This window comes from Spea bombifrons, chromosome 2 (assembly GCF_027358695.1).
Source record: "Spea bombifrons isolate aSpeBom1 chromosome 2, aSpeBom1.2.pri, whole genome shotgun sequence".
Taxonomy (NCBI): domain Eukaryota; kingdom Metazoa; phylum Chordata; class Amphibia; order Anura; family Pelobatidae; genus Spea; species Spea bombifrons.
In genome coordinates, this window is record NC_071088.1 from 141,272,737 (window position 1) to 141,293,332 (window position 20,596).

The 20,596-nt window shown below is 53.8% G+C and overlaps 3 protein-coding genes across 3 annotated transcripts in view; 2 read left to right on the forward strand and 1 right to left on the reverse strand.

The window, feature by feature from the left end:
- Positions 1 to 13,159, forward strand: part of DNHD1 (dynein heavy chain domain 1) — a 48,263-nt gene extending 35,104 nt beyond the window's left edge. Inside the window, exons 34-51 of the mRNA XM_053456185.1 lie at positions 9 to 58; positions 789 to 799; positions 921 to 1,023; positions 1,287 to 1,436; positions 1,523 to 1,705; positions 2,337 to 2,768; positions 3,124 to 3,584; positions 3,701 to 3,777; positions 5,500 to 5,742; positions 5,974 to 6,152; positions 6,430 to 7,353; positions 7,427 to 7,586; positions 8,431 to 8,502; positions 8,900 to 9,104; positions 9,704 to 9,795; positions 10,548 to 10,694; positions 11,261 to 12,633; positions 12,765 to 13,159. Coding sequence (XP_053312160.1) covers positions 9 to 58; positions 789 to 799; positions 921 to 1,023; positions 1,287 to 1,436; positions 1,523 to 1,705; positions 2,337 to 2,768; positions 3,124 to 3,584; positions 3,701 to 3,777; positions 5,500 to 5,742; positions 5,974 to 6,152; positions 6,430 to 7,353; positions 7,427 to 7,586; positions 8,431 to 8,502; positions 8,900 to 9,104; positions 9,704 to 9,795; positions 10,548 to 10,694; positions 11,261 to 12,633; positions 12,765 to 13,094 — 5,192 coding nt within the window. The 3' untranslated portion in view covers positions 13,095 to 13,159. The remainder of the gene's footprint in view (positions 1 to 8; positions 59 to 788; positions 800 to 920; positions 1,024 to 1,286; positions 1,437 to 1,522; positions 1,706 to 2,336; positions 2,769 to 3,123; positions 3,585 to 3,700; positions 3,778 to 5,499; positions 5,743 to 5,973; positions 6,153 to 6,429; positions 7,354 to 7,426; positions 7,587 to 8,430; positions 8,503 to 8,899; positions 9,105 to 9,703; positions 9,796 to 10,547; positions 10,695 to 11,260; positions 12,634 to 12,764) is intronic.
- A 71-nt stretch (positions 13,160 to 13,230) lies between these two features.
- RRP8 (ribosomal RNA processing 8) lies at positions 13,231 to 17,894 on the reverse strand. Its single transcript, XM_053456771.1, has 7 exons — positions 17,706 to 17,894; positions 17,104 to 17,257; positions 15,916 to 16,819; positions 15,022 to 15,151; positions 14,294 to 14,400; positions 13,849 to 13,945; positions 13,231 to 13,501 (listed from the first exon to the last, which is right to left on the reverse strand). Exons 1-7 carry the CDS (start codon positions 17,802 to 17,804, stop codon positions 13,388 to 13,390), a joined length of 1,605 nt encoding a protein of 534 aa, XP_053312746.1. The 5' UTR covers positions 17,805 to 17,894; the 3' UTR covers positions 13,231 to 13,387.
- A 1,509-nt stretch (positions 17,895 to 19,403) lies between these two features.
- Positions 19,404 to 20,596, forward strand: part of ILK (integrin linked kinase) — an 11,945-nt gene continuing 10,752 nt past the window's right edge. The window contains exon 1 of the mRNA XM_053456775.1: positions 19,404 to 19,474. The gene's annotated coding sequence lies outside the window, so the exon portion shown is untranslated. The remainder of the gene's footprint in view (positions 19,475 to 20,596) is intronic.

A 20,596-nucleotide genomic window follows, 5' to 3' on the forward strand; every position in this document is an offset into this window, starting at 1 on the left:
TTTCTCAGGCTCCGTGTCCGTGAGTCCGTTACATGTCTGCTTCTCAGGCTCCGTGTCCGTGAGTACGTTACATGTCTGCTTCTCAGGCTCCGTGTCCGTGAGTCCGTTACATGTCTGCTTCTCCACATCCGTGAGTCCGTTACATGTCTGCTTCTCCACGTCCGTGAGTCCGTTACATGTCTGCTTCTCCACGTCCGTGAGTCCGTTACATGTCTGCTTCTCCACGTCCGTGAGTCCGTTACATGTCTGCTTCTCCACGTCCGTGAGTCCGTTACATGTCTGCTTCTCAGGCTCCGTGTCCGTGAGTCCGTTACATGTCTGCTTCTCCACGTCCGTGAGTCCGTTACATGTCTGCTTCTCAGGCTCCGTGTCCGTGAGTCTGTTACATGTCTGCTTCTCAGGCTCCGTGTCCGTGAGTCCGTTACATGTCTGCTTCTCCACATCCGTGAGTCCGTTACATGTCTGCTTCTCCATGTCCGTGAGTCCGTTACATGTCTGCTTCTCAGGCTCCGTGTCCGTGAGTCCGTTACATGTCTGCTTCTTCACGTCTGTGAGTACGTTACACGTCTGCTTCTCAGGCTCCACATCCGTGAGTCCGTTACATGTCTGCTTCTCCACGTCCGTGAGTCCGTTACATGTCTGCTTCTCCATGTCCGTGAGTCCGTTACATGTCTGCTTCTCAGGCTCCGTGTCCGTGAGTCCGTTACATGTCTGCTTCTCCACATCCGTGAGTCTGTTACATGTCTGCTTCTTCACGTCTGTGAGTACGTTACACGTCTGCTTCTCAGGCTCCGCATCCGTGAGTCCGTTACACGTCTGCTTCTTATATGCAAACTGTCCCTCAGAGCTGACAATCTAATCGTATCCGCTATTAGTTCACGGTGATCACACGGTGATCTCTGCCTTCTCTGTAACTCCAGGCTCCAGGCTGCTCTGAGCCGGGTCCACGAGGTGCACGAGGAGGGGAGAAAGTGCGCAGGGGATCTGGGAGTTGTAGCCCGGCATCTCCACGAGGCAGAGAAGGTGAGCCAGTACTTTTATATCGTTATAACGTATCGCAGCGCAGGACAATTTAAATGCGATGGTTACCTCTCCTCTGCTAACTGCCTCCATCCTCCCGGAAGGTGCCCTGGAAGCCCCTGCCCCAGGTGTGGTCCCTCGATGGTCCCTTTTACCTCCCCCAGTGCCATGAACTAGAATGACCCCATGGCAGTTACAGGAGGAACTGCCTCCGTAACCTAAGCTCGGTAGGGTTGGGTGTAATTCCTCCCCATTACCTCCCACAGAACGTGCAGCAGTGGAGGCAGCGGCTAGCGGAGGTGAGAAGCTCCCGGGATCGGATTAGGGAGCAGTGCAAGGCGCTGGATAAGATTAAGGGGTACACGGCCGCGCAGGTGAGCGCTACGAGGAGCCGGAGACTGCAAGAGCTTGAAGAGGTGAGGAGACGCGGCGGCGGTGGCGGTACGTACTACTCCTGCCCCCTCCACCCCTGCATCTCTCAGACCCCGGCCTCTCTTTCCAGGCTCAGCTGCGGTGGGCTGCCGTGCAGGACCAGCTTAAACCATCGGACATTGAAGAAATCAGGCGATATCGTGTCCCGCCGCCACAAGTTGTCATGGTAACGGATGCTGTGTGCGCCATATTTGGAAAGGAATCGGGCTGGGACAGCGCCAAGCAGCTGATTGGACGGGATGACTTTTATCAGGCGAGTGTCCCGGGATAACGTTCTCCTCGCCTCGTTCTTCTCCTTTAAATATCCGTCCGTCCTTCGGCCCTTAATCGTTTTGGGGGGGTTGTTTATTCACCCCACATAAATCAGAACGTACGAGAAGGGAGGATATTTACCTCACAAGCAGCGATTTACGCGCTTAGATCCCCAAATGCGTAACTTGACGTTTATCCACGTAAAATCTCTTCTGCTTCTGCTCCGTTACGGTTCAGCCTGTAAGGAATGGATCTGTCCACCGGCCCCCCGGCACGTTTTATCGGGACAGATGGTTGGAGAGCAATTGCTGGGGCCGCTCTGATTGCTTCTGAAGCTTCTTTGTGTGCTTTACACATATAGCCAGACTAACAGGGACTTTGGGCAGCATTTTCATCCTGTCTGGATCCTGTATGGGCTCCTTTTATTTGATTTCTATGCATTCACTCTCTGTAAATGTGCTGTAGACAGGACTGGTTAGGCCATGTTGATTGGGTGGGAAACCCCCATATTTTAATCTGTGAATTGTCCACTGGCCTGGCTGGTTGACCACCTTTGGTCAGTAAATTAGGACGGGGGCTGTGTAGACCCTGTGAGCCTCCGATATTCATGTTCTGCTCTTCTCTGGTCACAGATGTTGCAGTTTTTTGATGTCTCCAAGATGTCAGATGGCGCCTTCTCGTCTCTGACACGCGCGGTGAGCGGATCCATGGGTAATGTAAGTTCTGTACAGCAGTCAAGCCAAGCAGCTGCCTCCCTGTGTCAGTGGCTCCTAGGCCTACTTCAGCATGCCACCATTCTGCGGAGGCTTGGTGCTGGCGAGGCTTTGCTGGCTGGACTGGAGGCTCAAGACATCGAGGTAGCCGAAAAAATTGCAGACAAGAGGATGACGGCACAAAAGCTGCAGGGGACGGAGGCTGAGAGTTTGCAGAATCTGGAGGAGGCCAGGAGAAGAGAAGAGGAACTTCGCCAACAGCTCAGCGTGTTACAGCAGAGATCTGAGGTGGTGCGGGAGCATGAGCGTCACCTGGAGCCCCATGAAACAAAATGGAAGGATGCCCTGGAGGTAAGCTGGGCACTGGGTGTGGGGGGAGTCTGGCACTGGGTGTGGGGGGAGCCTGTCACTGCCACTGGGTGTGGGGGGAGCCTGTCACTGCCACTGGGTGTGGGAGGAGCCTGCACTGCCACATGGTGTGGGGGATCATGGCACCTTCACTGGGTGTGGGAGGAGCCTGGCACTGCCACATGGTGTGGGGGATCATGGCATCTTCACTGGGTGTGGGAGAGCCTGGCACTGCCACAGGGTGTAGGGGGAGCCATTGTGGACAGGGCATGAACCAGTGCTCAGGTAAGTAGAGTAGCATCGTCGAGTGGGACAACTGAAGGCTTGTGGCCAACGAAGCCCTTTTATCCTTTCTCAGGCGCAGCACACACGCGCAATCTCGGCTCCTGCTGACGCTCTGCTGGTCGCTGCTGCCATATCTTACCTCGGGTCGCTGCCTTGGCCACGTTTCTCCAAGCTCTTGGATAAGTGGTGGGATTCATGCCGAGGTGTTGAGGTGTCTTTGGATCCAGATGATGTGAGGGAGGCCCTGGAGCCTTCAAATCCAACGGGTGCAGCTCTCCGTGTGCTGGACATGCTGAGTTCCTCTGCAGAGCGTCTTAACTGGCACAGACATGGACTGTTAATGGGTGCAGAGGCTCAGACCAGAGCCGTTCTGCTCCGAGCCGGTGCCCGGTACTCATCCTGCAGGCCAACACTTATCCTGGACCCTGACCACCGTGGAGAGAAGTGGCTGAGAGCTCTCCTCGGGGAAGTGGAACAGGACACCGGTAGGAGATGTGAGTATGCACAGAATATGGAGTGTCCTGCGGGTTTCGTGTGTCCAGCACATGGCGTAGGATTCCCTTGCTGTGTCTTTATCTGTCTGCAGACATTTCCACCGAGCCGGGGACCCCTGAGACCAATTCTGCCACAAACAGGCAAAATTCTGCAAGCCATAAACCTCAACTCTGCGTGGTGAACTCCTCAGACAGCACACTGAGCCACAGACTGCACGCGGCCCACGCTAAAGGTGACGGAAAAGATCTGAGAGAAAGAAAGAGAGTGCTCTGAGAGAGAGAGAGAATCGACAGAGAAAGAGAGAGAATCGACAGAGAAAGAGAGAGTGCTCTGAGAGAGAGAATCGACAGAGAAAGAGAGAGTGCTCTGAGAGAGAATCGACAGAGAAAGAGAGATCTGAGAGAGAGAAAGACAGAGTGCTCTGAGAGAGAGAATCGTCAGAGAAAGAGAGAGAGATCTGAGAGAGAGAGACAGAGTGCTCTGAGAGAGAGAATTGTCAGAGAAAGAGATCTGAGAGAGAGAGAGAGAGAGAGAGAGAGAGAGAGAGAGACTGAGTGCTCTGAGAGAGAGAATCGTCAGAGAAAGAGAGATCTGAGAGAGAGAAAGACAGAGTGCTCTGAGAGAGAGAGTCGTCTGAGAGAGAGAAAGACAGAGTGCTCTGAGAGAGAGAATCGTCAGAGAAAGAGAGAGAGATCTGAGAGAGAGAGAGAGACAGAGTGCTCTGAGAGAGAGAATCGTCAGAGAAAGAGAGAGAGATCTGAGAGAGAGAGAGAGAGAGACAGAGTGCTCTGAGAGAGAGAATCGTCAGAGAAAGAGATCTGAGAGAGAGAACCGTGAGAGAGAGAGACTGAGTGCTCTGAGAGAGAGAATCGTCAGAGAAAGAGATCTGAGAGAGAGAAAGACAGAGTGCTCTGAGAGAGAGAACCGTGAGAGAGAGAGTCTGAGAGAGAGAATCGTCAGAGAAAGAGAGATCTGAGAGAGAGAAAGACAGAGTGCTCTGAGAGAGAGAACCGTCAGAGAAAGAGAGATCTGAGAGAGAGAGACTGAGTGCTCTGAGAGAGAGAGAATCGTCAGAGAAAGAGATCTGAGAGAGAGAAAGACAGAGTGCGCTGAGACAGAGAATCGTCAGAGAAAGAGAGATCTAAGAGAGAGAAAGACAGAGTGCTCTGAGAGAGAGAATCGTCAGAGAAAGAGAGATCTGAGAGAGAGAGAGAGACTGAGTGCTCTGAGAGAGAGAATCGTCAGAGAAAGAGATCTGAGAGAGAGAAAGACAGAGTGCTCTGAGAGAGAGAACCGTGAGAGAGAGAGACTGAGTGCTCTGAGAGAGAGAACCGTCAGAGAAAGAGAGATCTGAGAGAGAGAGAGAGACTGAGTGCTCTGAGAGAGAGAACCGTCAGAGAAAGAGAGATCTGAGAGAGAGAGAGAGACTGAGTGCTCTGAGAGAGAGAATCGTCAGAGAAAGAGATCTGAGAGAGAGAAAGACAGAGTGCGCTGAGAGAGAGAATCGTCAGACAAAGAGAGATCTAAGAGAGAGAAAGACAGAGTGCTCTGAGAGAGAGAATCGTCAGAGAAAGAGAGATCTGAGAGAGAGAGAGAGAGACTGAGTGCTCTGAGAGAGAGAATCGTCAGAGAAAGAGATCTGAGAGAGAGAAAGACAGAGTGCTCTGAGAGAGAGAGTCGACAGAGAATGAGACAGAGTGCTCTGAGAGAGAGAATCATCAGAGAAAGAGAGATCTGAGAGAGAGAAAGACAGAGTGCTCTGAGAGAGAGAATCGACAGAGAATGAGACAGAGTGCTCTGAGAGAGAGAATCATCAGAGAAAGAGAGATCTGAGAGAGAGAAAGACAGAGTGCGCTGAGAGTGAGAGAGGAAGGAGTGCTCTGATAGACAGTCTGTATCTCTCATACTAGACTCCTTTCCCTATAATGTCTATAAACAAGTGTTCTCCTTTCAGGCATGTGGGTACTTATTACTCATGTAGAAAGGAACAAGTCTATTGGGAGTCTGATACGTGGACTGAGGTACCAAGATGGAGAAAAGAAGAGCAAGACGGAAACTGGTGATGACATCACCACCCAGGATGAAGATGATGTCATAGCCCTGGGCAGAGATGGCACTGCAGCCCTAAGTGGAGAGACACCAGTGTCCTTTCATGTCTTTCTCAGCACATACCTACCCCTCAACTGCCTGACGGAGGGTAAGCGGGGCAGGGAGGAAATCTGTGCAGAGGGGTATTTAGTGGGAGCATTAGCGTGTTAAGTGTTTCTTTAGTTGTGACGCACGGAGGTCAGCGATTAACCTGAGAGGTAAATAACTGACTGCCATCTCACACCAAAACACCACCCGGGGGTGTCTGAACTGACGAGGCATAGTAGCTTCGGTGCTGTGGGTCGGGGATACGCTGACCATCTAACATCTGGCTTCCCAGAACTGGGCTCTGACCTCATCAAGGACGTGAACGTCATCGACATGAGTCTGAGTCCCTCAGGACTGGAAGAGGAGCTGCTCAGGGAGGTCTTGCTGTTTGAGGAGCCGCGGCTGCAGGAGAAGAGGAGCGCTCTCCACCTAAACTCCCTGCGGATACAGGAGGAACTACTGCAGGCGGAGGTGCGGGGAGGGGGAGAGAGGCGAGATGGACAAGGAGAGGGGAGAGAGACAAGGAGAGGGGACTGGGTAGTGAGGCGGTGGAGGAGTCAGTGAGACAATAAAAAGATAATGGGGGATAGGGAAAGAAGCGAGGGGATAGTGAATACCGGGCTGCAGTGACATGGAGTCCAGGAGTGTCCAATGGGGGCAGTAGCAAAGGGCTCACTTCCTCAAAATGGCCCTGCCCCAGGTGATTGTTGCTCTTTTGGATTCTGATACCCCCTTCTCTCCTCATCAGGACTCGTTACTCAGTATCTCTGCCTGCAGCCCGTGCCCTCTGCTTCAGAATACAGACTTCCTCCGGCGGATGTCCGAAGGCGTGGAGACCCAGCGCACTTTGCAGAGGAGGCTGGAGGATTTGGAGTCCTTGCAGAGGCAGCTCGATGAAGGTCTCGGGCCATACGTTTCAGCGGCTGGTTCCGTCCGTAGGTTGAGTTCGAGGCTGCAGGAGGTTTCCCAGCTCTCTTCGTGTTATCGCTTCCCAGCAGAGCTGGTCCTGCGCTGGGCCCAAAATGTTCTGAACAGTAAGGAGGCAATTCAAGCTGCCAAAGAAGGTGTTAAAACCGAAACGCTGGTGACTCGGGGGGTTCTCACCCGCGTGCTCCCAACTCTGACCCCGGAGCACAGGCAGGTCCTGAAGGTCCTTCTAGCGGTAGGGCAGCCTCAAGCCGTGGAGTGGCTGGCCTTCCTGGGACTGGCACACACTTTGGTTAAAGGACCGATGTCCTCCTGCATCCAGAGACCCTCGTGGGTGGAAGACAAGGCCTGGGAAGAGCTGGGGCACTTGGAGAATCTGCCTCCATTCCGGGGCATCCGTTCCTCATTGAGTGTACAGGCCAGCCAGTGGCAAGAGTATTTTCGCCTTAATTCCACTGTAATCGGCCCAGCACCCTGCCTCCACTTTGCCCACCTTAATTTGGTCCAGACAGCGATCCTCTGGCGCATCCTATGTCCTGAGAAGCTGGCGCTGGTGCTCACTCACCTGAGTTCATGCATCCTGGGATCTACGTCTGGTGATTGCTGGGAAGAGCAGGCAGATCTCCTCAGCCTGAGTGATCCACGGACACCTATTGTGTATCTACTCCCACGATTGGGATTACCTGGACCTCATTTCCACCCGTTGTCTCAAATATGGCAGCTAGCCAAGAAAAGAGGCAAAGAGGTAGGTAAGGCGGCCCACCGGGCAGGGTTACCCATCACTCCGTGCTTCGTGGCTGACAGACCATCTCTTTCAGGTGAAGATCATCTGGTGGGGTCACCCACCCCCCGAATTCAACACAAGAGCCACGATCGCCGCATGTCAGAGAGAAGGACACTGGCTTCTGGTATATGGCGGAGATTCACGGGAGTGGGACCTCAGTCTGACCCACGCACTTACAGACATGCTGAGAGCCGGTGAGAGAAGAACATGCTAATCGCTCCTGTGTCCTGTCTCTCCTGTATGTTACCTGCATGTAGATAATGTTCTGCGCTGTGTAGTAGTAATATATATATATAATGATTGCCCTCCCCGTGTCTCACACCAGGTCCTGCCCCTCCTCTAGCTTCCTGCCCCTCCTCTAGCTTCCTGCCCCTCCTCTAGCTTCCTGCACCATCTCTTTGACTTTGTGACCCTGCTTCACAACTCCTTGCCCACCTTGTATAACATCCTCACGTTCTACATGGCTTTGAATAATGATGTAACGGGAAGATCATATGTTCTCTTTCCCTCGTGGCCTGTGGACAATGCAGGATGAGTGGGTCATGTCCTGGGTCAGATCGGGAGGGCAAGAACTACAAAAAAAAAGTCCCCAGTGCTCCAGGATTTCCATACCTTTGGGTACCCAAAGTGGGATACCTCGGTTGGGATTGTGGTCATACGTGAGACTGGCGGCCATTCAGAAGCAGAATGTCGGGTTATGACGTCATATCACAAGGTGGCCATGTGGGAGCTGTGGTTGACAGACCTCGATCAATGGCCTTGTGCTGGTCATTCTGGGGAGATCGGAAGATATCCCCAACCTGCCAATGGGCAGCTCAGAGAGCCATTTTTAGGGGTGTTTTTTTTCCATTTTTTAAATTCTATAGGTTTACATACGGGAACACGGGAAGGGGCAGTTAGGGTTTTCTGTCTTTCGTTTCCCCGGCCTCCGGGGGGCGCCGGGGTAAAGCCCACTGGTCCTACAGACGTTCGACTAGATGAGTTAGCAGTAAGTAGAATTCACGAGCTTCACGCTGTTCCTCGTCTTTATTTTTGCAGACGTGATGACGCAGAATCCTGATTTCCGCCTCTGGGTTGTAATCCAGGAAGAGGCGGCCGGGTCCCTTCCAGGTGAGCCGTCTACCTGAAATGGCTGAGGATCTGGCCCCCCCGTGGCCCGCTTGGGGAGGTCTCCCTTGTTACCAGCTCAGTTACATGCTGGAGCTCTGTGTTTGCCCAGCAGAGCCTCCACAGCAATATTACCTAGCGCTGGGCATCCTTGCCATGCAGAGCGATGGGATATGATGTCATTTTTCAATACGCCGTATAAATGACGTCAGCCACAAAGGTAAGTCCTGAGGTGGCCGGTGCTCCACCTCGGGTCAGGCCTAAGGCCGTGCTCATCACCGCTACACCATGGGACATACTGCAGGCACCAGGGGACAACCACCCTTTCCAATTAACCCGTAATGCACAGAAGCACGGCACCGAGTACACTCACGCACAGCACTGCCTGTTTCTCCTACAGCATGCGTGAGGTTAGCGTGTTGGCCTGTACTCTGCACCGTCCCCACTGACCTCCGCTCTGTCCTGCTGCAGAGCTGCAAAGATTCAGCTGAGCTTCTGGAAGAGGAACCCCTAGGCCGGGAGGCTCTGCAGCTTGTGATCCTGCACAGCATCCTGCAGCGCAGGCAGGAATACAGCCGCTCCGCGCAGGCCGAGACCTGCTCCTGGTTAGTATCCATAAACATGGCTAGCGAGGGAAGAAAGAAGCCCGCTGGCCATCTTGCCTGCTCCGTTTGAGTGCCATTTTCATTCTTTGGGAGAGCTTCATGCGCATGCCCAGCTTTCTTGAACTCTTTTACTGTGTCTGCTTCTACCACTTGCACTGAAATTCTACTCCATGTATCTACTGCCCTTTCTCACATCTAGACATGTACAAAAGGTAGGGCACACTCACACAGGCTGACGCATGCACACAAGCTGAGGCACACTCACACAGGCTGGCCCGTGCACACAGGCTGAGGCACACTCACAGAGGCTGGCCCATGCACACCGGCTGGCGCACGCTCACACAGGCTGAGGCACACTCATACAGGCTGAGGCACACTCATACAGGCTGAGGCACACTCATACAGGCTGAGGCACACTCACACAGGCTGAGGCACACTCACACAGGCTGAGGCACACTCACACAGGCTGGCTCATGCACACAGGTTGAGGCACACTCACACAGGCTGGGACACACTCACACGTGTGTCACAGGTAACTTCGCCCACTCACCCTCACCCCAGCCTCTACAGAGTGTCTGTAATGAGAAGCATTTTAACAGGGGCCAGGAGGAGCTGAGCCTCGCTCTACATGTTCTGAAGAGACTGAGATCGCTCTGCACCAGCTGGGAGGAAGCTCTGCATTTCCTTACAGGTACGTGTGGAACGGGGTGTGAGAACCCAGCAGAGTGGGGGGCAATGTGGGAGAACCCTGCAGAATGGGGGGCAATGTGTGAGGACCCAGCAGAGTGGGGGGCAATGTGTGAGAACCAAGCAGAGTGGGGGGCAATGTGTGAGGACCCTGCAGAATGGGGGGCAATGTGTGAGGACCCTGCAGAGTGGGGGGGGCAATGTGTGAGAACCCAGCAGAGTGGGGGGGCAATGTGTGAGAACCCAGCAGAGTGGGGGGCAATGTGTGAGAACTCAGCAGAGTGGGGGGCAATGTGTGAGGACCCTGCAGAATGGGGGGCAATGTGTGAGGACCCAGCAGAGTGGGGGGCAATGTGTGAGAACCAAGCAGAGTGGGGGGCAATGTGTGAGGACCCAGCAGAATGGGGGGCAATGTGTGAGGACCCTGCAGAGTGGGGGGGCAATGTGTGAGAACCCAGCAGAGTGGGGGGGGCAATGTGTGAGAACCCAGCAGAATGGGGGGCAATGTGTGAGAACCCAGCAGAATGGGGGGTAATGTGCGGGGACCCAGCAGAATGGGGGGGGCAATGTGCGGGGACCCGGCAGAATGGGGGGGCAATGTGTGGGGACCCAGCAGAATGGGGGGGGCAATGTGTGGGGACCCGGCAGAATGGGGGGGCAATGTGTGGGGACCCAGCAGAATGGGGGGGCAATGTGTGGGGACCCAGCAGAATGGGGGTGAGCGGTCCTCAGTTAATCGAGAGGGATGTCTCTCAGGAGCTGTTATTTATGGAGGTCACGTGGTCGATGAGGGCGACGCAGAGTGTGTCACGGAACTGGCCCGGCTCTGTCTATGCGACAATCGTCTTACCAGCCGCGGGATCGCGAACCTTCTCTCTGCCTTCCAGACGCATCTCAGCTCAGGTATCGCTTTAAGTTATTGCCCCCGGCTGAGTCCCTCCACCTGTATATGTATAATCCTGTGATGTGCGCCGAGGGACCTCTGTTTGCAGAACGCTTTATTTACCCAACGATTTCGGTCACTGGGAAGTCAGCCGAGAGGACAGTGCAGATATGAGACCCCCACTATTGATACACCCACTAGGGAGACCCCCACCAGGGATACACCCGCCAGGGAGACCCCCACTATGGATACAAACACCAGAGAGACCCCCACCAGGGATCTGCCGCCACAAACCCCTCCTTACTTAGACATTTAAATTGCCACAATTTTGCCTTTTGCTACTAGTGCAGAGATTGCTGGGAGACGTAGACCCCACTTCCCCCCGATGGAGATGGGAATCTTATCCACTCCCCAAAAGAACACACAACCAACGCTAGGTTGGGGCAATGAAGGTTGGGCACGTAGCACCACCCTTGGCTTTAGGTCAAGATGGAAGCAGCTGGGAAACATCGCACCAAAAACAGAGCAAGTTCTTCTAACGGAGCGTTGTTTGTGACGCGTTTACGTGAAATGTCATATTTTACAGGGTCCTGGATGTGTCGTTTCTGGAGGTCGATACAGAATGTCTCCTCCCTGTGGGAACCATCAAGTCTGGGGTTGAGTGAGGGTCTGCAAAGTACTGCATTGGCAAATGGACACCAAGCTCTGTCAGATCTCCTCATCACCCAAGATGTGTGGACACGGAAAAGTTCATCCCACCGCGAGAGTGTGAATTCTCCCACGCCAGGACCACAGGAACCCCCTGAGGGAACAGGCGGCCAAAGTCCTAGACCTCCTCAGCAGCTCTTGATTCAACAGTATCTGGAGCTGTTGAGCGATGTCCAGTCTCTATATGTGGCCAAAAAGAGAGACCTGGATGCTCTGTGTGTCGCAGAGGAAGATCACGTTCTAGAGGCACAGACAGAGGCAGCAAAGCAGGACATAGAGCGGAAGGCTCACAGTCTAGAACCACAGAGGGAAAAAATGCAGCAGGACACAGACCAGAAGGTTCGGGATCTAGAGCCACAGAGGGAAGAAGTGGAGCAGGACATAGGCCAGAAGGTTGAGGATCTAGAGCCACAGAGGGAAGAAGTGGAGCAGGACATAGACCAGAAGGTTCGGGATCTAGAGCCACAGAGGGAAGAAGTAGAGCAGGACATAAGCCAGAAGGTTCAGGATCTAGAGCCACAGAGGGAAGAGGTGGAGCAGGACATAAGCCAGAAGGTTCAGGATCTAGAGCCACAGAGGGAAGAGGTGGAGCAGGACATAGACCAGAAGGTTGAGGTTCTAGAGCCACAGGGGGAAGAAGTGGAGCAGGACATAGCGCAGAAGGTTCAGGATCTAGAGCCACAGAGGGAAGAAGTGGAGCAGGACATAGACCAGAAGGTTCAGGATCTAGAGCCACAGAGGGAAGAAGTGAAGCAGGATATAGAGCAGGACGGCCACAGGGTGAACCCAGAGAGAAAGGGGTTCAATTGCAATGAGAGGAAGAATTTGGACAGTGACCAGGATATAAAGGAGTCACCGAGGAGGAGGAAGGGGCATCTCGTGTTGAGGTTTCTCTTTGAAGAATGGGAATTCCTTGGCCAGTTGCTGGGAAGGGCTGCGCAGGAACTGACGCTCGCTGTATCTGCCTGCCGCTGCCGGACATGTCAGAAGGTGCGAGAAGCCGTGTCTGGGGACCTCGTGCCCCAGGAATGGGACGTGTACCCCTCAGATTCACATCACCTTCGGGACTGGATCCGCAGGCTCCACATCCGTTTGAATCTCCTATTCAGCTACTTGTCTGCCCCTTCCCCGCCCCACATATCCTACAACCTGAGTGTCTTCCAGCAGCCGACAAGACTTTTCCAGAGCCTCCTGCGGGAACGAGCCGAGGAAGACCAGGCCTCGCTCGAGCTCTACACCCTGCGCCTAAAGGTACAGAGCCACATTATTCACCCCCCTGTAACAAGAACCGCCAGGCGTACGAGGCTGGAATCAGGATGCACCGGTGAAGTTAGCCGTCCCCACCTCCCTATCTATCTCAGCGTTTATTTTATTTTTTGCAGGTATCACACAGGAAGCAGTCCGCTACGGGCAGCGAGGGGGCGACGCTGGTCGGTGTACATTTGAAGCACGCATTATGGGACATGCGACGGGGGCTCCTGCAGGACACATTGTCGCCAAAACTCTGCGCACTGCCTGCGGTGCACATCTCTGCTGCACGGGACTCTACGGCATCCTCCTCGGCCCAGTACCTGTGTCCCCTCTATGCAAACGACCCATCCGACGGTCCTGCTCAACCAAGAACAAAGGCTCTGGCCTTCTTGTCCCTTCCCACCTGTACTACTCCTACTGCGTGGAGTCTGCGCAAGGTCTGTGCGGTCAGCCTCCTGTGACAATACCCCACGGACACGGCTCTTCTGTACAAAGAATGATTTCTCAATAAAATACGGGACTCCTCTGTGTGTCTCTGGTGCTGGTATCAGGAGTGTGAGGCGAGTGAATGGGGGGAGGCGGAAGCAAATTCCTGCAGGTGGCGGATCGTTAAAACATTTATTTGAGAGTCCAGACCAAGGTCATTGTCCACGCTATGGCATTGGGCTCCGGGGGTCTCAGTGCCCAGGACAGCACAATAACCCGGATTGTCTCTTGGGGTTCTGCGCAGGCTCGTAGATTTGCCGAGTGCTGCTCATCGCTTTTTGTACAGACAAGGTTTTAACGAGAATCCTGGATGTCCGGCGCCGCCCCGCGGGGAACCATTCTTAACAAACTCAAACATGAAGAAGTGACTGCTCTCCGTGCTCTGAAGACAAAAAACAAACGTGAATAGACACCCAACTCAACATATATGGGGGGGGCCACCGAGACACTAAGCGGGCCCAGGGGACCACCGACACTAAACAGTCCCAGGGGACCCCACACACAGCCCTCCAGACAAATCATCTCCCCTTCTATAGCCCTACATTCTGCCCCCATATCGTTCCCCAATCCCTCCACCAAGCTCTTGTCCCCCCAACGCTGACAATTCTCCAGGCTGCCCTACGTACCCCGTTACTATAATACCCTTTTTACCCCAAACAGCCCTCAATACACTCACTCACTTCCTACCAAGTGATGAATGTGAAAGGGTTTGCGCGCCACAAACATTACCTTTGCCACGTTCTTGAACCCCAGCTGAGACATCCCGCTGAGAAAGTGTCTGACATCATCAAAGCGACTGCTCACTTCAGCCACCAGCAGCACTCCCCTGAGTGAAAGGAAGAGTGAAAGGTGAGGAAGAGTACCTTGGGTGGGCTGGACAGGGAAGAGAGGAGGGTAGATACCGCGCCGAGGGGGTGCTATGAACGGAGAGGCGAGGGTTATCACTGTTACATGAAAATACAGAACCTGCCGGCAGATCGGCCCCCATTCGGCCCCTGTCTAGTCTGTAAAGACTCAAACCTTAATCGGTCGTTGGTCTTGTCTTAGATTCAGGAGCCGTGTGCCTATCCCATGCGTGTTTAATACCCTCACTGTATTACCCTCTACTGCTTCTGCTGGGAGGCTGTTCCATTTATCATCCACCACCACCACACTCAGAATTACAGGCACATACCCCATTTTCAAGACTCGATTTGCTTCTTGTAAAAATTCAACAAAATTGGTTCCCATGAGAGACAAACAGAACACAGCAACATCAACAGTCTCATCCGCAAGAGGGACCTAGAGAGAAGAGAGACAGTCAAGAAAGTCAGCGTTTGTCTCCCCGGCCTTCTTAAGGCTGAGGGGGCGCTCAGCCTATCAGAGAGAAGATGGACACTCGGTTTCTCAGGATGCCCTCGAGTCTCCTCCGGCGGAGCGGACATTTAGCGGCCATCGCGCGCAGGCACTCGTTATCGGAGAGTCTAATCGTACTCCCTTCCCGCGTCTCTACCGCAGGGGTCCGCTCAGCACGCGCTCAGCAGCACGAAACGGACAACATAGATAAATGCGATATTCCGCATCTGGGAAGAAAGCCCGGCCTGCCGATAAATGGCTGCTGACTGGGCGAGGATCTGCAGATGATCCTGTATGAAGAGGGGACGACGTGATAACCCCTTGTTATAAATCATTCCGGGAATATGAGATAAACGAGATTCTGATGACCAGCAAACCCCCGCGCGATAAAATTAATCACAAAAAAAAATAAATAAAGCACCAGGCTGTCCCTTTAACCTCGAAGCCAAGCCACACTCGTCCGAGGAGATCCTGCACTCTAAGAACAAGGGCCGCGCTAGAAACCGCCCCGTCCTTCTAACGGAAAGGCAGAGGAAGAGTGTACCTCGGAGCGGCGCGGGGGCCTACCTTGGAGATGTCGCACACGGTGACGCGTTCATTCATGGCCACCAGATCGAAGGAATGAACTTCATTCCGCACGCTGCGAGCCAGCAGAGCGTCGCCGCATCCAAAGTCTGCCACCACGAGTGAGGGGGGCCTGAGAGACAAAGACATCCGATCAGCGAGCAAACAGGCCCCGGAGACCGCAGAAGACACGAGGGCCGAGTCCTGCGCCGGTGGAACCCAAGCGAAGGACCGGTCAGCATTTACATTATAAAGTGAGGTATCGTGACACCGCGAGACCCCCCAAATACAACACGAGGGTCACAGGCAGAACGATGCGGCTTCCCCATCAAACAGGCTGGGTGAGGAGGAATAAAGGAGCCCAAAACGGCCACTAAATCAACACAGGCGGGAGATAACAGGGGCCACAGTTCCAGCGCATGGGCTTGTTGGACTGTGCTGTTCCCAGAATCTTTTAACACATCGGTCACAACACATTGTGCAGGGGCCACGTGGGGCCTTCTGCAGGGGCCCCTGTCACCCCAGGGCCACAGATCGCTGCCCTGAAATACAATCCCAGATTCATCCTAAAGATTCCCTGCCTGGGTCATAAATCTCTCCCCTCTTCCCCAGTCCTCAGAAAAAGTCCCTAAAGACCCACCGGACAACTACCCTCCGGCCACCTCCCTCGACCTCACCTTTCCCATTCGGGTTTCCCGAGCCCTCTTACCCCTCACTCCCTACGCCCGGTCATATATCACATTACACACCTCGTGTGTAATACCCCCCCCCCCCAGATCGTAAGCTCCTTTGGACAGGGCCCTCATCCTTTTAAGTCTAGATTGTTCTGGGACGTCCCACCATTTGGCCAGCGCACAGCGCTGTGTATTACGGTGGCGCGGAGCACCGGTCACACACCTGTTCTTGATGTACTTGATGATCTCGGTGACGGGGTTCACCGGCCAGCGCTGCACCTGCTGCGAGAAGCCGCTGTGATAGACGGAGAAGGCCTCGGCGTCTCCCCGGAACAGCCGGCGCGCTTCCTGGCTGTCGGACGTGTACAGCTGCTGGTTGATGTAGCGGAAGCGAGCCGAGGAGAGACGCTGCTCCATGCGAGCGCGCAGAGCGGCCGAGCGATCCGCGGGAAGCTCTTCCTTGCTGGGACTAGCCTCGGCTTCCTCTTTTTCCTCCCCGGCTGTGACGGAGGGAGCGCCGCTCTCCGCTTTGCTTCTCTTACATTCCTGCATGATCTTCCTCAGCTTCTGCATCCTCTGCTTCTCCAGGGCGGTGACCGCTGGAGCTCTGTGCGGTGCAGCAGGGATTTTCGCATGGCCTTTATAGGCTCCATCATCCCCTGTAACGCGATTCCTGCCTTCTCTCTGTTTCTCAGACTCCTCGTCGGTTTCCGCGGTAACGGGTTCCTTCTGCACCAAACGCTTCCTCTTTTTTCCAGTTTGGTTTGGAGTCCCTGCATCCAGACCGTCACTCGTCTTACCGGCCCTCGGCTCCTGAGTCCCTCCCTGCCTGCCAGCTCCAGCAGGGGCCCTCGGCTCCTGAGTCCCTCCCTGCCCGCCAGCTCCAGCAGGGGCCCTCGGCTCCCGAGCTCCTCCCTGCCTGCCAGCTCCAGCAGGGGCCCCTGACTCCTGATCTGCGCCATGTTGCTCTCCTGCCGGCCCAGCTCCTGGTGAGGCCTTGAACTTGTTTTTACTTCTTCTCTTGTTTTTTCTCTTGTTCCTCCACTGCTTGCGGCTGAGCCGCGACGCCGCGTCTGATGCAGGGACTCCCGAGTCCTCGCTTTCGGTGCCGTGCGAGACGACGGGGTCTACAAGGGAAAAGTAACAGATTAGAAGAGAAAGTCACCGGCCAGAGGCCTCATCGTCCGACCCGGGAGAGGAAAAGAAATAAGGGAAGTCCGGCTCTCTTTTTCTAACTGAAGAACAAACCTCTGAGACGCCGGCAGCTCGCACGACCCTACAATTTATCTGACATGGTAGAGCCCCGCGTGACCCTACAGTTTATCTGACGTAGTAGAGCCCCGCGTGACCCTACAATTTATCCGACGTAGTAGAGCCCCGCGTGACGTGTCCCCTGTTTAACAGCCCTCACCTGGCTCTTTCTTTGTGCCCTTGATTTCTGCCCCAGGGGGGGTTGGCGGTTTCAGCAGATGGATGGTTTCTCGGTTACTGGGCGTCTCCAACGTGCGCAGGATCTCCAGAAGCTGCTGAGTTCTCTTTAGACGTTTCTTCCTACTCGTCACTGTCTGAGAACCAACGGAGAGTAAATCAGGGGGCCCCAACCCCGCCGCCCTCTCCACACCAACCTGAGGAGCGGCCTCCCCGACGCATGATTTACCCCCAAGCAGGGGCCCCAACCCCGCCGCTCTCCACACACCAACCTGGGGAGCGCCCCCCCGCTTCATGATTTACCCCCAAGCAGAGGCCCCAACCCCACCGCCCTCTCCACACCAACCGGGGGAGCGCCCCCCCGCTTCATGATTTACCCCCAAGCAGGGGCCCCAACCCCGCCGCCCTATCCACCCCAACCGGGGGAGTGGCCTGCCCACTGCATGATTTACCCCCAGCCCGCCACCCTCTTCAAACCAACCGGGGGAGCGGCCTGCCCACTGCATGATTTACCCCCAGCGGGGGCCCCAACCCCGCCACCCTCTCTACCCCAACCAGGGGCCGGCCTCCCCGCCCGTTTCTCACCGTATGTTTTGCCGCCGCGGTTTGTTTTGTCTGATCTCCGAGAGAATCCGGCAAAGACTGAGCCTCCGAACCGTCATTCCAGTCGCTGACGTCAAACATGGCGACCGCCCTTCAGATGCCGTCGGCCGCGCTCTCTCCTCCGCCGGCCCACGCTCTCTCTTCCTCCTCCGCCGGACCGCGCTCTCTTCCGCCTCTACCTATAAAAAAGAAATTCCGCTCGTTATTCGCCGGCACGGCGGCTTTTGGGGAAATTTCCTCAGCTCTGCCCGTTATCTGCGAACCGGAAAAGTCCTTCCGCTGGAAACATTTCCTTAGATATAAAATCAATGGCTGCTTTCCGTGCAAATCATCTGACGGGGTGAACCTCATCGGGTGTGCTGAACGCCCAACGGCGACATACGTGGGGGAAACGGGCCAAGCGTCCGACGAACAATTAAATTCCCACAGACAGACCATGAACCAGAAACAAACATGAAACTACACGGCTAACACGGCGCAAAACCTTTTAATCATTCTTATTTATACCGTGAGAGTAGTGCAGACAGGGCACGGGGTCCAGGTGCTGGTATCCACTGGTCAGAGGATATACAGTGTGGGGCACAGATGCTGTATCTGTATCGCGGTATTTATAATTAGGGGGCAATTCCCAAATGCCTTTACATGGGACTGAGTGCGACGTATGTAGTTGTGTTGTGTACAGTACACAACAGCAACAAAACACCACAACTTGATTACACGCTACAGTACACAACAACACCACAACTATTGATTACACGCAACAGTACACAGCAACACCACAACTATTGATTACACGCAACAGTACACAGCAACAGACTACACCAGTCTGTCGCTGTGTACTGTAGCGTGTAATCTGTAGTTGTGTTGTTGTTGCTGTGTACAATAGCCTGTAGTTGCTTGTGCTGTGTGTATGTGTGGTGTACTGTAAGGTGTATGCTGTTGCTGTGTGTGTGTTGTTGTGTACTGTAAGGTGTATGCTGTTGCTGTGTACTGTAGTTGTGTTGCTTGTGCTGTGTGTGTACTGTAAGGTGTATGCTGTTGTGTACTGTAGCCTGTAGTTGTGTTGCTTGTTCTGTGTGTGTACTGTAAGGTGTATGCTGTTGTGTACTGTAGCCTATTGTTGTGTTGCTTGTTCTGTGTGTGTACTGTAAGGTGTATGCTTTTGCTGTGTATCGTAGTTGTGTTGCTTGTGCTGTGTGTGTACTGTAAGGTGTATGCTGTTGCTGTACTTGTGTTGTGTTGTCGTGCTGCGTTCTCCTCACCGTGTCTCCGCTCTCTCCTGCAGCCCACGTGTCTAGACCATAGAGAGGGAGAAGCGGACAGACAGCCCACACACGGGGCGCGCCCCCTACTGGTGGGCGGGCAGTATCCTGGGACACACGCTAGAGCAGATAGATAATGGTACCTTCCCCCTGTATTTCCCTCTGGAGTGCTAGATGGTATCGTCCAGTCTCTCACCACCTCCCTATATATGGTCACTGAGCGCATTCTGTGTGGGGGTGGAGCTTAATGCGTACTCTCTGTTTCGATTGGTCTGTATGGCCGTCAGACACACCCGCTCATTCATCCTAACCGCACCCGCGATACGGAGACTCTGTTCTTCCCATTGGCTGGCGGACTGGGAACGCTATGTATACTCCCCTCCCGTTGGCTAAGAGATACCGGCCTCCACCCAACCCCCTCCGCCCAGCTTCGGAATGTGACGTGTGTGTGGGCGAGCACGTAACGGGCCGGCGGGAGCGCGCGTTGAGGTGTGTATATAACTGTAACTGTGTGCTATCAATATACGGTCTGTCCCTTATAGAATATTCCTTATACAGGAGATGCTTACGATATACAGTATGCGCTGTGTGTTGTGTATGGGTTGGGCTCATATACATCATACACTGTGTGTTATATATGGGCTGGGCTCCTAGACACTGTGTGTTATATACGGGCTGGGCTCCTAGACACTGTGTGTTATATACGGGCTGGGCTCCTAGGCATCATACACAGTGTGTTATATACAGCCTGGGCTCCTAGGCATCATACACTCTGTGTTGTATATGGCCTGGGCTCCTATACATCATACACTGTGTGTTATATATGGGCTGGACTCCTAGGCATCATACACTGTGTGTTATATATGGGTTGGGCTCCTAGGCATCATACACTGTGTGTTATATACGGCTGGGCTCCTAGGCATCGTACACTGTGTGTTATATACGGGCTGGGCTCCTAGGCATCATACACTGTGTGTTATATACGGCTGGGCTCCTAGGCATCGTACACTGTGTGTTATATACGTGCTGGGCTCCTAGGCATCATACACTGTGTGTTATATACGGGCTGGGCTCCTAGGCATCGTACACTGTGTGTTATATACGGGCTGGGCTCCTAGGCATCATACACTGTGTGTTATATACGGGCTGGGCTCCTAGGCATCGTACACTGTGTGTTATATACGGGCTGGGCTCCTAGGCATCGTACACTGTGTGTTATATACGGGCTGGGCTCCTAGGCATCATGCACTGTGTGTTCTATACAGGCTGGGCTCCTATACAGCATGTGCTGTGTGTGTTATATATACTGGCTAGGCTCTACATCATACACTGTGTGTTATATATATATATATATATATATATATATATATATATATATATATATATATATATATATATATATATATATATATGCGGTCTGGGCTCTTCTACATCATACACTGTCTTATATATGGGCTGGGCTCCTATATAGCACGTGCTGTGTGTTATATACGGGCCGCGTCTCATATACAAGATACAATGTGTGTTATATACGGTATGGGCTCCTGTACAGCCCACATATACTTATGGCCTCTGGATATACGCCGTGAATATATATCGCGTATGGCCTCT